The following is a 14,006-nucleotide window of genomic DNA, read 5'->3' as shown; positions in this document are numbered from 1 at the left end:
TGTTCGACATCCACGTACATTGACAGCATGTCGGCGATCGTCTTGTTAAGCCGCTCGGTGAGGCCGTTGGTCTGTGGGTGGTACGCTGTCGTCCGGCGGTGGTTTGTTTGGCTGTATGCCAAGATCGCTTGAGTTAAGTCGGCAGTGAATGCCGTTCCTCTGTCGGTGATAAGGACCTCCGGGGCGCTGTGACGTAGGACGATATTTTAGACGAAGAACTTAGCTACCTCGGATGCACTGCCTTTTGTCAGGGCTTTGGTCTCGGCGTAGCGGGTGAGGTAGTCGGTAGCTACCACGATCCACTTGTTTCTGAAAGCCGACGTCGGGAACGGCCCGAGTAGGTCCATACCAATCTGCTGGAAAGGTCGGCAAGGTGGATCAATTGGCTGCAGGAGTCCCGCTGGCCTTGTCGGCGGTGTCTTGCGTCGCTGACAGTCCCGGCATGTTTTCACATAACGAGTGACGTCGGTGGTAAGACGTGGCCAGTAGTACCTTTCTTGTATCCTCGCGAGCGTGCGAGACACACCGAGGTGCCCTGCCGTCGGATCGTCGTGCAGGGCCTGCAGGAGTTCTGGTCGCAGAGCTGAAGGCACCACAAGGAGGTACTTAGCTCGAAGCGGTGAAAAGTTTTTCTTTTGTAGAAGACCGTTTCGTAGAAAGAACGACGCAAGTGCGCGCTTGAATACCTTCGGGACTTCGGCGGTCCGGCCTTCGAGGTATTCTATTAGGGCCTTAAGTTCCGGGTCGGCCCTCTGTCGTTCAGCGAAGTCGTCGGTAGTTATCGTTCCTAAGAAAAAGTCGTCATCCGGGTCGTCGGGTAGCGGTTGGTCGACAGGCGCACGAGAGAGACAGTCGGCGTCGGAGTGTTTTTTGCCGGACTTGTAAATTACAGTAATGTCATATTCTTGAAGTCTCAGGCTCCACCGTGCGAGGCGACCTGAAGGGTCCTTCAAGGTGGCTAGCCAACACAATGCGTGGTGGTCGCTCACAACTTTGAAGGGCCTGCCGTAGAGGTAGGGGCGAAATTTCGACGTAGCCCAGATGATGGCGAGGCACTCCTTTTCTGTTGTGGAATAATTTGCTTCTGCTTTGGATAGCGATCGGCTGGCGTAACTAATAACCCTTTCAAGCCCGTCAGCCCTCTGCACAAGAACGGCGCCAAGACCTACGCTGCTTGCGTCAGTATGTATTTCTGTCTCGGCGAATTCGTCGAAATGGGCAAGTAACGGAGGCGTCTGGAGGCGATGTTTAAGCTCCTGGAAAGCGTGTTCCTGCGGCGTTTCCCACTTAAACTCCACGTCGGCCTTGGTAAGGTTAGTGAGAGGATCGGCGATGCGGGTGAAGTTTTTCACAAACCGCCTATAATAGGCACACAGGCCCAGAAATCGGCGCACGGCTTTCTTGTCAGTGGGCGGTGGGAATTCGGCGATGGCGGCTGTTTTCCGTGGATCGGGACGAACTCCAGACTTGCTGATAACGTGCCCCAGAAACAAGAGCTCCTCATACGCAAATCTGCACTTTTCTGGCTTCAGTGTGAGTCCGGAAGTCTTGATGGCTTGAAGTACAGCTTCAAGGCGCCGAAGATGCTCGTCGAAACTCGAGGAAAACACAACTACGTCGTCCAAGTACACAAGGCAAGTCTGCCACTTCAATCCTGCCAGTACTGTATCCATAACGCGTTGAAAAGTTGCAGGTGCTGAGCAAAGGCCGAAGGGCATCACCTTAAACTCGAAGAGGCCGTCCGGTGTTATTAACGCCGTCTTCTCTCGGTCTCTTTCATCGACTTCGATTTGCCAATAGCCAGTCTTGAGGTCCATTGACGAAAAGTACTTGGCGTTATGGAGCCGATCAAGTGCGTCGTCTATTCGTGGGAGAGGATACACGTCCTTTCTTGTGCTTTTGTACAGGCAGCGATAATCGACGCAGAAATGTAGGGTCCCATCCTTTTTCTTCACTAACACCACGGGGGATGCCCATGGACTCTTGGACGGCTGGATAATGTCATCCCGCAGCATTTCATCAACTTGTCTCTTCATGGCCTCACGTTCTCGCGTCGAAACCCTGTACGGACTCTGATGGAGTGGTCTGACATTTTCTTCGGTTATGATGCGATGTTTCGTGATTGGGGTCTGCTGAATTTTCGATGACGACGAAAAGCAATCTTCGTATTGCAGGAGCAGGGCCTTGAGCTGTTCTTGCTTATCGTTCGGAAGTCTGGGATTGACGTTGAAAGCTATGGGAGGGGCTTGGTTCCTCTGAGCAGGTTCCGCAGAATCGGCGAGGGCGAAAGCACTGGTGGCTTCGACAATTTCTTCGATGTATGCGACCGTTGTTCCTTTGTTCACATGTTTGTACTCATTGCTGAAATTTGTGAGCATAACCATTACTTTGCCTCCCCGCAGCTCTGTAATTCCTCTTGCGACGCAAATATTTCGGGTGACCAGCAGATGCTGACTGCCTTCAATGACGCCTTCCAAGTCAGGTGATTTAGGAGCGCCGACTGAAATAATGACGCTTGAGCGAGGCGGAATGGTGACTTGTTCTTCCAGCACATTCAAGGCATGGTGTCCTGACGGCGTGCGCGGCGGTAGTGCTTCTTCTGTGGATAACGTTATCGACTTTGTTTTTAAGTTGATGACAGCACCATGGAGGCATAAGAAGTCCATGCCAAGGATGACATCTCTCGAGCAACGCTGTAGGACTACGAAGTCTGTAGGATAAATACGGCCGTTAATGGTGACTCTCGCTGTGCAGTTTCCTGCAGGCGTTATGAGATGATCTCCGGCTGTGCGGATTTCAGGGCCTTTCCAAGCTGTCCTAACTTTCTTTAGCTTCGCGGCGAACGACCCACTGATGACGGAATAGTCAGCTCCAGTATCGACGAGAGCGGTCACACTGTGGCTGTCGATAAGAACGTCGAGGTCGCTAGTTCGCCGTCTCGCATTACAGTTAGGGCGTGGCGTCGGGTCACGGCTGCGTCGACTTGTTCCGCTGCTTCCGTGTTGCGTCGTCAGGCCACCTTCGGTAAGTGAGCTTTCGCCGTCAGGGCTTTGCCTGGTTGGCATTGTGTTCGGAAAGCTCCGTCGCGGCGTCGTCGGAGGAGGAGGATCTTCGGTAGTTCGTCGCACAGCAACCGCACCTCCACCGGTTGCTGCCCTTAGTTTCCCGGATACGGGCTAGGAGACCGGCCCCGCGTTGGGCCGGAGTACTGCCGGGGGTGCGGTGACATGCGGCGGCTGGGCGACGGCGAACGGGAAGGACTTCGGGGTGTCCATTCAGTTCCTGTCAGGTAGTCGGCGATGTCACGTGGCCGTTCCCCTGGCTGCGGACGTGGTGCATCGACGGCGAAGCCACGCAGTCCCATCTGTCGGTACTGGCAACGGCGCTAAGTGTGCCCGGCCTCGCCGCAGTGGTAGCACAGTGGGCGGTGGTCATGGGTGCGCCAAACGTCGGTTTTCCTCGGCGCACTGCGCTGGCTCGCTAGTGAACGGTAGGTCGTCGGTGGGGGTGGCGGCGGCGGTGGTGTTTGGCGACGGAAGTGCGACGGGGCGGCGTTTTGGCGTGTACGGGGAGGAGCAATGTGGCGCAATGCAGCGGCGTAGCTCATAGTTTCTGGCTCGGGCAGCGGTGTTTGGGGAATTCGAAGTGATTGCCGAACTTCTTCTCGCACAATGTCGGTGATCGAATCCACTTGAGGGTGCGCCGAAGGCAACAGTTTGCGCAGCTCTTCCCGCACGATCGCTCGGATTGTTTCACGCAGGTTTTCGGGGTCACTGGTTTGAGCAGCAGCGCATTCTGGAGTCAGGCGACGATTATACTGTCTGGTGCGCATGTCAAGGTTTTTTTCGATGGTGGTCGCCTCGGATACAAATTCTTGGACGGTGTTCGGGGGATTCCTCATTAGTCCCGCGAAGAGCTCTTGTTGGACCCCTCGCATGAGGAAACGAACTTTCTTCTCCTCAGGCATGTCCGGGTCAGCGTGACGAAATAGGCGGGTCATCTCCTCTGTGAAAATTCCAACCTTTTCATTTGGTAGCTGAACCCGGGTCTCTAGTAGAGCAGCGGCCCTCGCTTTGCGAGCGACGCTCGCGAACGTTTGCAGGAATGCGCCGCAGAAAACATCCCACGTTCGGAGCGTGGACTCTCGATTTTCGAGCCAGGTCCTTGCGGTGTCTTCCAAATAGAAGAACACACGACGCAGCTTTTCGTCATGATCCCAGTGGTTGAGGGCGGCCACACGGTCGTATATTTCTAGCCAGGACTCCGGGTCTTCGAACGATGACCCATGGAAAATTGGTGGTTCCCTGGGTTGATGCATGACCATCGTGGGCTGGGACGCTGCGGTTGTCATTGTCGCTGCAGTCGCGGTCATGGCCTTGGTCTTCTGCGTCTTGTCTTGTAGAAGCCCGTACTCCGGTGGTAGCCCTTGCTGTCGGCGGCTTGTTCGCTGCTCTTGGTTGGCGTCGGTGTCTTCTCCGCGACGTGGGCTGGGTTCACGGCTTGACGGGGGCGTCCGGTACATGAACGAAGCAGCACCTCCACCAAATGTCACGGGGTCGTGACGTGGCCGAAGACAGGAGACTTCGGGTTGGGATTTAACTGTTTATTTGGGCGAACCTGTGCCCAGTAAACGGAAAGTCCAATTACAGCAGCAGTCTCGTACAGATAGCAGTCTCGGACTGATAGCGGCGAACGGAGCGTCGGCCTTCGATCAACAACTGACAAGCGGCGAAGCGCGTCCGCATCTATACCCTTGCAGTCAAATGTTCTAGCGTTATCGCTGGCGGTGGCGTAGGTTCCAGAACAATCTGTACCGTTCGCACAGTGGGCGTGATCTTATCGAAATGATCTACTACAGTCCGGAACCTTCTCGAAAACTGTAGGCGCGGTTTGCGCTGAGAATCGTGTGGTGTTTCGGAACGATAACAAAAACTTGGGATATGGAACGTGGCAGTATTCAGTCAGGTCGTGCCCTCTGCCCCTTTCATGCTGCAGGACAATGAATCAATCGACGAAATTGTTCGTACCTGTCGTGAAAGATGAGGATCAACCTTCGAGCGATGAATGTGATGGCAATACTGCCAGTGCAGTGATGCCACCAGACCGATCAGTTAAAGAGGCTATTGAACTTTTGCAGCACTATTTTGAGCATGAGGCTTGTCCAGAATTTCTATGTAATTTGTCAGGCATGGGTGCATACCTTGTGAAAGAACTCAAGCAAGCCAGACAAAGCACTCCTCACTCCTTTTTTTTCTTGTACTCATCCTCATGAGTAAGTTGAGGTTTTTGCAATTTGAATAACGATCTTGGTTCACTAAATAAATGTACTTTGCTTGAATAAAACTTCTGATAAATGGAAAAGTTTTATCGATACCCTTCGAGTTCCGTTTAAGAGGGGTCGACTTTAAATCTGTTTCTTCTCTACTCCCTAAAAAGTCAGCAGGCGTTGTGCCCCTCCAGGTGGCAGTTGCCAGCTTGCTTTCTCCCTTCTTCCTCTGTGCTCTTGTGTATCCATGTATGCAAATCAAATAAATAAATATCCATAAATGTCATCATCATCATCATCAGCGGCGGCAGCAGCCTGATCTCGCCCAGTGCAGGGGAAGCACCTGTTACATGTTCCGTTAATCAACTCAGTCCTGTGCTCGGTGTGAGCTCGTTGTACCTGCGAACTTCTCAATCTGATATGCGTGACCAACTTTCAGTCTCCCATCACGCGTTGTGTCATCTCTTAGAAGTTACTTTTCATGACCAACAGTTATCCTGTCTTTAAGCTAATACCCTTTCCATGTCCATTTCTTTTTTTCTGATTTCTGCTAATATATTCTTACAAGCGTTCCATGACTCACTCTGCTCTCTTCTAGCCCCATAACCTTGCACATATAATCTTACACATATAACCCTAGGGACCTTAAGGTCCTTAAGGGTTACATGAAAGCTGTGGCAATCTTTAAAGCCAAAACGAAGAAGAGACCTTCTTTCAAGGAACGGTGCACCAACTATCCCAGCATAGCATATTGCCCTTACAATTACCTCTATGGTTTTCTGTTCCATGGCACACTGCATCACCCTCTACTAAAAGGGGTACTGACACAAAATTTCGCGGCTGAGATAGCCTGCAGGGTCGATTCTCGTGAACATTTGTATATCATCTGCAAAATATCAATGGTGAATATAGCTTGAAAGGTATTTTAAAATAATTTTGAAGTTTGCATGAGCACTCGACTCCATCGGGCCATTGACACCCTCAAAGGAAGAAGGCCCCTACATCCCTCACGCTACCACGCTGCAATCAATAAAGTTATACAGTCGAACCTCGATATATCGAACGGCGCGGCGATCGTGAAATAGTTCGATATATCCAGAATTCGATATAAAAAATCACGAAAAAAGATGCGTCAACAGCTTGCTGAAAACAACCAATGAACCGTTCAAGTGTGGTGCAGTAAATACTCACTTGAATATTCAAACATAGTATTTATTGTGTTGGTTTAAAATATTGAAAAAGAGTAGACTGCTTTTTGTTGGCCATGGCGTGTTTGACGACTACGTCCTCAATATAGTCCAGGCGATCCATAAGTGATAGGCCGGTGCCTTCAATCGCGCCGCAGTGGCAGCGCACAAGGGCCAAGGCAGCTACGACCTCAGCTGATGTCGGGAGCGGAACACCATCAGCACTTGCGAGATCCACCTCGGCAGAGTCTTCGTTTGGCTGCTCAGCAGTAGCTTCGGCGACAATCTCCACATCCGTGAGCTCCGCCGTTCCGAGTTAGGCCTGTCGCGCACGGGGGAGGAGCTTGTGACAAGTAGTGGTGGTAGTGATTGTAAGGAAGAGGAAAAAGGCACCTAATTTCTGTCTGCGATCAGGCGACACGGTGCAGTGCCTTATAGGGGTGGGGGGAAGGAGGGATAAAAAGAATAGAAGGAAATAGATGAAGAAATAGACAGGCAAGCCACGGAAAAAAGAAGGAGATAGGAAAGTGGGGATCCGGTCGAAGCAGTCCAAGGGCGGGGCGCCACAATGCGAGAGCTGCACGGCGTCAGGAGACCGCGGAGGGCGAACCAGTCGGTGGGAGCTACGCTGGCGTCGGAGATGGCAAGGGCACAACTGTCCAGCTCGAAATCCTGCGAGCGAATCCTCCCAACAAGTGCGCAGAGTGCCGTTGACACCATGGAGACTGCAACGACTGCAAGCTGCAAGGCTGCGGTGCGCGTACGCCGCTTCCTTAAAAGTGGCGCTCTCGGCGCCATCGATGTGTGCAACATTCGTAAACGCCCGCCGCTCTACCGCTACTTTCGAGAGTTGCGGGAAAGCTCGCCGCCTGTCAATGGAGCGCGGGCGGTTTGGGGTGGCTGATTTCGATATATCCATTATATGTCAAACTTTCTTCAAAATAAAAAATCAATAATGCATGCGATTTCCCGAGTGATATAGGAATTGTTCGATATAGGCAATAATTCGATATATTCGTGTTAGATATATTGAGGTATGACTGCTATTTTTTTTTGCCGCGTTTGTTCTTACAGTCTGCACCTTTCGGCAGTTGGTTGCCAGTGCGTAGCCTCGGCGCACACTTTGAAAGTTTCGTGTTTGGCGACACTGCAGTACCGTTCCCCATTTGAAAGCACTTCTTGATGTGGACTGTGCGAAAGGACTTCTTTCCTATTCGAAAGGACTTCTTAATGCGGGCCCAGAGGGCTGTCCAAGTTAGGTGATGATAGTTGCACCCTGTGGCTTGTTGTATTTGGAACTGAAACTGACACTGGCCTGCATTAACGAGCCTGTAATTAATTATATGACACGCAGTCCATAAAACAATGTGCTATGTTATCGCTAACAGGTCCCCAGCAACACATTGCAGCAGAAAAACGCACGGCCAAAGTTTTTGTGTCAGTGCCCCTTCAAGTAGAACTGCTTGTGTAAGCCAGCAGCTTTTTGCTCTGTAGGAAAGTGCCGGCAAAATGCATCTGTTATAGTCTTTTCTCTTGATAGTGTTCAAGTAGCTTTGGAGAGTTATTCATATATTGAATATGGACTTCAACAAATATATATCTGACACAACATACCTCCAGCATGGCCTTGCGAGCCTTCATAAGTTGTTTGACAGTTTGACCATAGTATTCACAAAGCGCCATGTTCAGTGGTGGCTCTTCAGGCTCCTGGGATGCTTCCAAGGCAGCAAGCCTTTCCTTGCTGAACTGGACCCCCTTTTCCAGCACCTTAATCTGCACATAAAAAATTAACAGAGAAGGCTCAGTGTGTCTACATCATTAGCAACCAAATAGATAAAATATGAGGTTTTATGTCCCAAAACCACCTTATCATTGAGAGACTCCATGGCAAAGGGCTCTGGAAATTTCAACCACCGGGTGTTTCATAATGTGCACTGGCACTGCACAGTGTACAACCCTATAGCATTTCACCTCCATCTAAATGTAACCACCCCAGCAGGAATCAAACGTACAATGTTCAAGCCAGTGGCTGGGAACCACAATCAGTGCTCCACTGTGGCAGATATCGGCAACCGAAGTGAGCAGCGGCACCTCCCTCTTTAGAGGCAGAACTGGGCATACAATATTTAACTGGCAAAGCAAGCTGAGTTCCAGTGAACAAACAAGACGAGTACTCTTGCAAGCCTTCGTTTTCTTTAGCTAGACTGTCATCCGTACTTCAGCGACTAACCCATAAAGCCTAAGCATACGCGAACTACTATTTCGAACCTGTCCTCTAACGAGAGAAATAACCTAGGACAGGGACCAATGACAGGGCTTCACACACACAAAAAAAAAATGTTGCCTCTCATGAGACACACCTACTGAACTGAAACAGTTTTCTAATGTGCGCATTTGTGCAGGAAATACTCTGCACGATGTATTTTGTCTTATATCTCTCAACTGATCTTGCTACGTCACAGGTGGGTGTTACTGCCTTTTTAGTTGAATAGTCCACTCTGCACAATGTCTTTTGTCTTATATCTCTCGACTGATCTTGCTACGCCACAGGTGGGTGTTGCTGCCTTTTTAGTTGAATAGTCCAACAACTACCTATGCTTTAGAATACAGACATATTGTTAACAGGAGAGCAAAGTGTTTTTACACTAAGTGTAAGAGAAGGCGGCAGATAGCACGTGCACAACACACCGAAATCGTTTCTTAGGTGCCTCTCTTTCTTCTGAGGAGGGGAATATAGTCACGCAAGAATATTTTCACTGTCGCATGATGGACCATAGTGTATGCGTGAATTTTCCATACCAGACCACTGGAAAGCATGTCTGGCAAAGCAAATTCACCCATTTAACGAATAGGGCTTCTGACCCACATGAATAGGGCCGGCCGCAAGAACCCCAGTTGCTGATCGTTGTTGACACGTGAAAGCTCTCCTTGAGACACAGCTGAAGGCATAAAGTAAGTCAATCCTGAAATGCAGAACGCACATTTGTAGCGCCTATTGCTTCTTATATCACTCCATGGCTCCACCAGAGTGCAGTCTTCCATATTATACAGAACTCCAGTATGTTTTAAGGTGACATTAGAGTTGCTCAGTACAGTTATCATGCGACTTAATTTGACAGTTGCTCAGTACAGTTATCATGTGACACAATTTTGACTTAATGACTACATTTACCATCCCCATGCATGGCATGGGAATTGTATAACATGATTAATCAAGGGCTCATAGATAACTCAGCAGACCAGCTATGATGGCCTGGAAGATGACGTGTTGCACAGCCAAGTATAAAAAAGATACCAGCCACAGGGGTTAAGAAAGAAGAGTGGACAAAAAAGATAACTTGCCGTGGGCAGGGACCGAAGTAGCGACTTTCCAATAAAACGTCCGACGCTCTACCAACTACCCTACTATGGCAGCTATCCCCCTATATATTTTTGTAAAACTAAAAACCAGAAAAACTAGAATCGACAGTAGAAAAATACCTACTTTTTAGTTGGACGAGCAATAAATATATTTTTTTCTTTGCTCCAAAGTAGCTTCCAAGAGGGCGTGATTGGTCATAACGTCCTTGTGTAAAAGACATGCAAAAATTTCAACGGAGCATCTGTATTTGCATTGTGTCGGATATGAAGTTCACGGGATCAGCTTTGCAACAGCAATTACTTTAGAAATGGCAAAGCCACGACAGGTTTATAAGACATGGCACAGACTATAAAGAAAATTCTGACAACAAGGTATTCATCCAGCACGCATCGAAATTTAATGACAAGGACATGCCTCAAGTATCTGCGACAATACGGCTGCCATAGCTGGGAATGCAAAACTCGCTCCATCGCTTACCGAAACGCCATAAGCTCCAAGTCCAGACTTAACGTTGCAGCGGCAGTTTTGCAAAACTGCAAACATTCTAACATGGTTGTGAAGAGAACCTTCCATATATGTGACAAAATTGATAGTTGCCAGACCATTTGGCAATGCCTGTGCCGACCAGTGGACCGTAATGAGGTAAGAGGTGTGCATGTCGATATAAAAGTGCTTTGTGAATGCACATCTTAAGGTGTACTCACATGAAATTTTTCACTCATTTTTTTTTTTGCATCAAATGGTAGACCAAGCCCCCAAGATTGTAGAGAAACGTATTGATTGATTGATATGTAGGGTTTAACGTCCCAAAAACCATGATATGATTATGAGAGACGCCGTAGCGGAGGGCTCCGAAAATTTTGGCCACCTGGGGTTCTTTAACGTGCACCCAAATCTGAGCATACGGGCCTACAACATTTCCGCCTCCAGTAGAGAAGCATGAGTGTGCCCTGAAAAATTATTTACAGCATTCTTTTAAACACTAGTTTCGGTTCCTACTGTACCCCGACGTCACGACATGGTATGAACAGCACCGCCAGGCGATAGTATGTGCACACGCAAGTTTTCGGGATGTATCTTCGTCTGTATCTGCTGTGCGCCGTACGTGTGGCAACTGCTGCAGCAGGCGGGCACAACGTTGGGATGGCATTACACCTAAAGCGCACGTTCATCGTCAACAATCCAAAGTCCGTCAGCAACTGCAGGATGCGCATGTATGCGCCTGGAGTGAACTGCAGCGCACTGAGTAAATGGCATCCATTCTCCGCCTTGGACGCGGTGCACGAAGTGGCCCCACGCTTGTCTCAGCACCAGATCAAAATCGGCAGAACTTACATCTACTGTCCCCAGTTTGAGAAACGCAAGACTATCAGGGCAATGTATTGGAGCCACGGTGACTTATTCAACATCAAACGATTACTCGGCCTTCTGATAAGGGTATATCTTGTATTTGCTTGCACCTACGCTGTTCAAGACTCCCCTAGCTCAACTCATGACTACGCTGGACGACAGTGACGGCACGAGCGCACAGCGCAAGCAGGCGACCGAGATGTCGATGCGCAAGCTACCATTTTTTTGTGTTTTGGTGCTTGACATCATCACAACTAGCCAGACTGCTGCATGAAATCACCAGGATTAATACTACAGCCCGGTATCAAGTTAGTGCTGATGTCGGTAAGTTCGTCGGGAGAAAATTAACTATAATATGAAAACAATATATCTCATCAGGTTCGGGGCGAGAAAATTAGCTCTAGTATGAGAATAAAATATCTTATCAGCATTTGCAGAGTGTCAAGCTGGCTCAGAGCCATCTTTGTATACAGTAGATTTGTATGTCAGAATTCGCCTCCAAAAAAAGGGTGTCAGTACTCTTTCAAAGGAGCCCTGCAACACTTTTTGAGCATGGTCAGAAAACGCTGCTGTTTGGTAGAAGAAGCTCCCGTCAACACGTGAGCCAAATATTAAAGCACAGCAGGCGGCCCGGAATTCCAATCGATTATCAAAGTCAGCTAAATATAGCTTTCTCTTCTCTCGACAAATCACGGAAAATAAGCCCAGTAAGCCCATCTATCAGCCATTGACTGATTTGAACATGGCGCTCTTGGTTCTCACACAGGTCGCCGCGAGAGGCCGTCACTTGTCCACGCCGCTGCCCGCGATCGCACTAAAAAAATAAAAAAACCTTATTTGAAGAAAAACAAAATTTCTCCAGGTCACGAAGCACAAGTGACGTTTTTTGTTTGCGCCTCCCGTCCTTCCCTGCTCAGCTTCCAACGCTTTCGTCGGGACGAGGCGATTGCAGCGTGTGACGAATTTTTGTAACTCCGCTCATACTGGAAAGATTCTTGAATTTTTGCGGCGTTCAATTTCTGAGGTAATACGCTTTTCTAGTGAATTAATTCCATAGTTACTCAAAAAAGTGTTTCAGGGCCCCTTTCATGGAATATGGTAAGGTGAAAAGGTTATCTCGGTTTCCACTTCATACTCGGGAACAGTACCATAGTTTGTTGTGAAATTTTGAATGCTTAACGAAAGAGCTAGTGGCCTTCTGTCTGCAAAATTTTAATCATGTAGCTTTTCTTACTTGCTTCTAGTGAAGTACCAAACTACCCAAAGGTGCACAAAATTTTCTCGAAAACGCAGGGTTCATGCTCGTTTGCATCAGAAAGATTCAAGCACTTTCAAGGCCAAGAGTTCAAATTTTCCAGGACACCACTGTATGGTTGAAAACCAATTAAGACATCTTCAGAAGAAAATAAAGGCTCGAAATACTTGAATTCATCAAAAAAGGGAATCAACACTGAAGCAGATGTCAAAAACGTCGCTCCAATGACATTTCCTTTCTAGACAACTCTCAATAATAGTTTTTCAAAGTTGCATAGGTAATCACTTTCAGCATGACACAAGATTCAAAGTTTTATCGAGATAGAAAAATCTAAGAAACAGTTATTACGCAACACGTTGTTGCTTCTTCCAAACTTTAAATCCATATCTGCTGCCTCCAGCTGCTTGATCATGGCAGTCTTCCTAAGAATGTCTGACGTGATTATGCTTGCCAGGTTGCTAATTGTCTCTGTTCCTTCTGCATAAGAGTCTGCTGTAGCTGCTAATACCTTAACAGCAACTTCTAGTTTCTTTTCCTGTTTTGCAAGCATTTCCACCTCCTCTTGAATACAACAGTTGTTTTTCTGTATGTTATCCTCCTGCCTTTTTCTGAGCTTCCAGAAAGGCACAGTGTTGGTTCCGAGCAGAAGCTACTAATGCTCTTAATTCTTTTGGGATGCGCGCATTACATATGCCACCTTCTACAATTACGGCCTCACAAATATTGCACTGTGAAATGTGCAACAATGTTTATTCAAAAAAGAAGCAAATTCAAGGATTTGTGAATATTCCAGCACTTTCAGGCCTTGAAAATGAACTTTTCAAAATTAAGAGTTTTCAAGGACTTTGACCCGCATGAACTTAGAAAACTAATAATAGTATGAGCGTGATACTTGGCACACTTATTCAACATTACATTGGTATTAATCCGAACCTTCAAAAACAGGCTTCTATATTTAATGTAGAAAAAAAAATATTGTCCCCACTTGTCGCATGCCCAGAGGGAGACTTTCAATTTATATATTGTTTAACCATTATTCAGACATTATTCAGAAGGGGCTCACAATGTACAGTAACAATTATGTTAAATATGCATTTTGTTGAGAAATCTTGTGATCAGAAAGTACAAAAATGATAGGAAAGAAATCAATATTTTCAGCCTATCTGCTCTCAGTTATAAAAAGAAAATGCCTATAGACCGGAACAATGAAGAAGTACTTGAAGATTCGATTAGGAAGCACAGTTTCCGACGCTATTTTAAAAGGCTTGGAGCACTCCAATGGGCTCGCCAATGCACGATCCTGCTCCTCAAAGTGTGTGTTATTTTCTAGTAAGTAAATAATAACATCAGTTTTCTCGTTGATCTGCCTGACCATACCTCCTTCAACTGTTGCGCAACACTGAGACACATACGTCCCACTTTTCCGCCTAGAAAAAAAAAGTTTATTTTACATTAACCATTGCATTTAGAGCAGTACTCAGTCATTCATATATTACTTGAGTCTTCATAGTCTCAAAGAAAAATTTTTTTACCACGTCTTTGAATGGTGGAAGTAGTGTTTTAATGGTGCTGAAGTTCTGTCATTTT

At 47.6% G+C, this 14,006-nt stretch overlaps 1 protein-coding gene across 1 annotated transcript in view; it reads right to left on the bottom strand.

Annotated features, from left to right (window-relative positions):
- Nucleotides 1-14,006, bottom strand: part of LOC119167572 (uncharacterized) — a 28,432-nt gene that overhangs the window by 8,408 nt on the left and 6,018 nt on the right. The window contains exon 3 of the mRNA XM_037419078.2: nt 8,068-8,226. Within this exon, the coding sequence (XP_037274975.1) occupies nt 8,068-8,226 (159 nt within the window). The remainder of the gene's footprint in view (nt 1-8,067; nt 8,227-14,006) is intronic.

The sequence above is a fragment of the Rhipicephalus microplus genome, chromosome 6 (assembly GCF_043290135.1).
Source record: "Rhipicephalus microplus isolate Deutch F79 chromosome 6, USDA_Rmic, whole genome shotgun sequence".
In the NCBI taxonomy this organism is placed as follows: Eukaryota; Metazoa; Arthropoda; class Arachnida; order Ixodida; family Ixodidae; genus Rhipicephalus; species Rhipicephalus microplus.
This window is presented reverse-complemented; position numbering and strand designations above follow the sequence as displayed.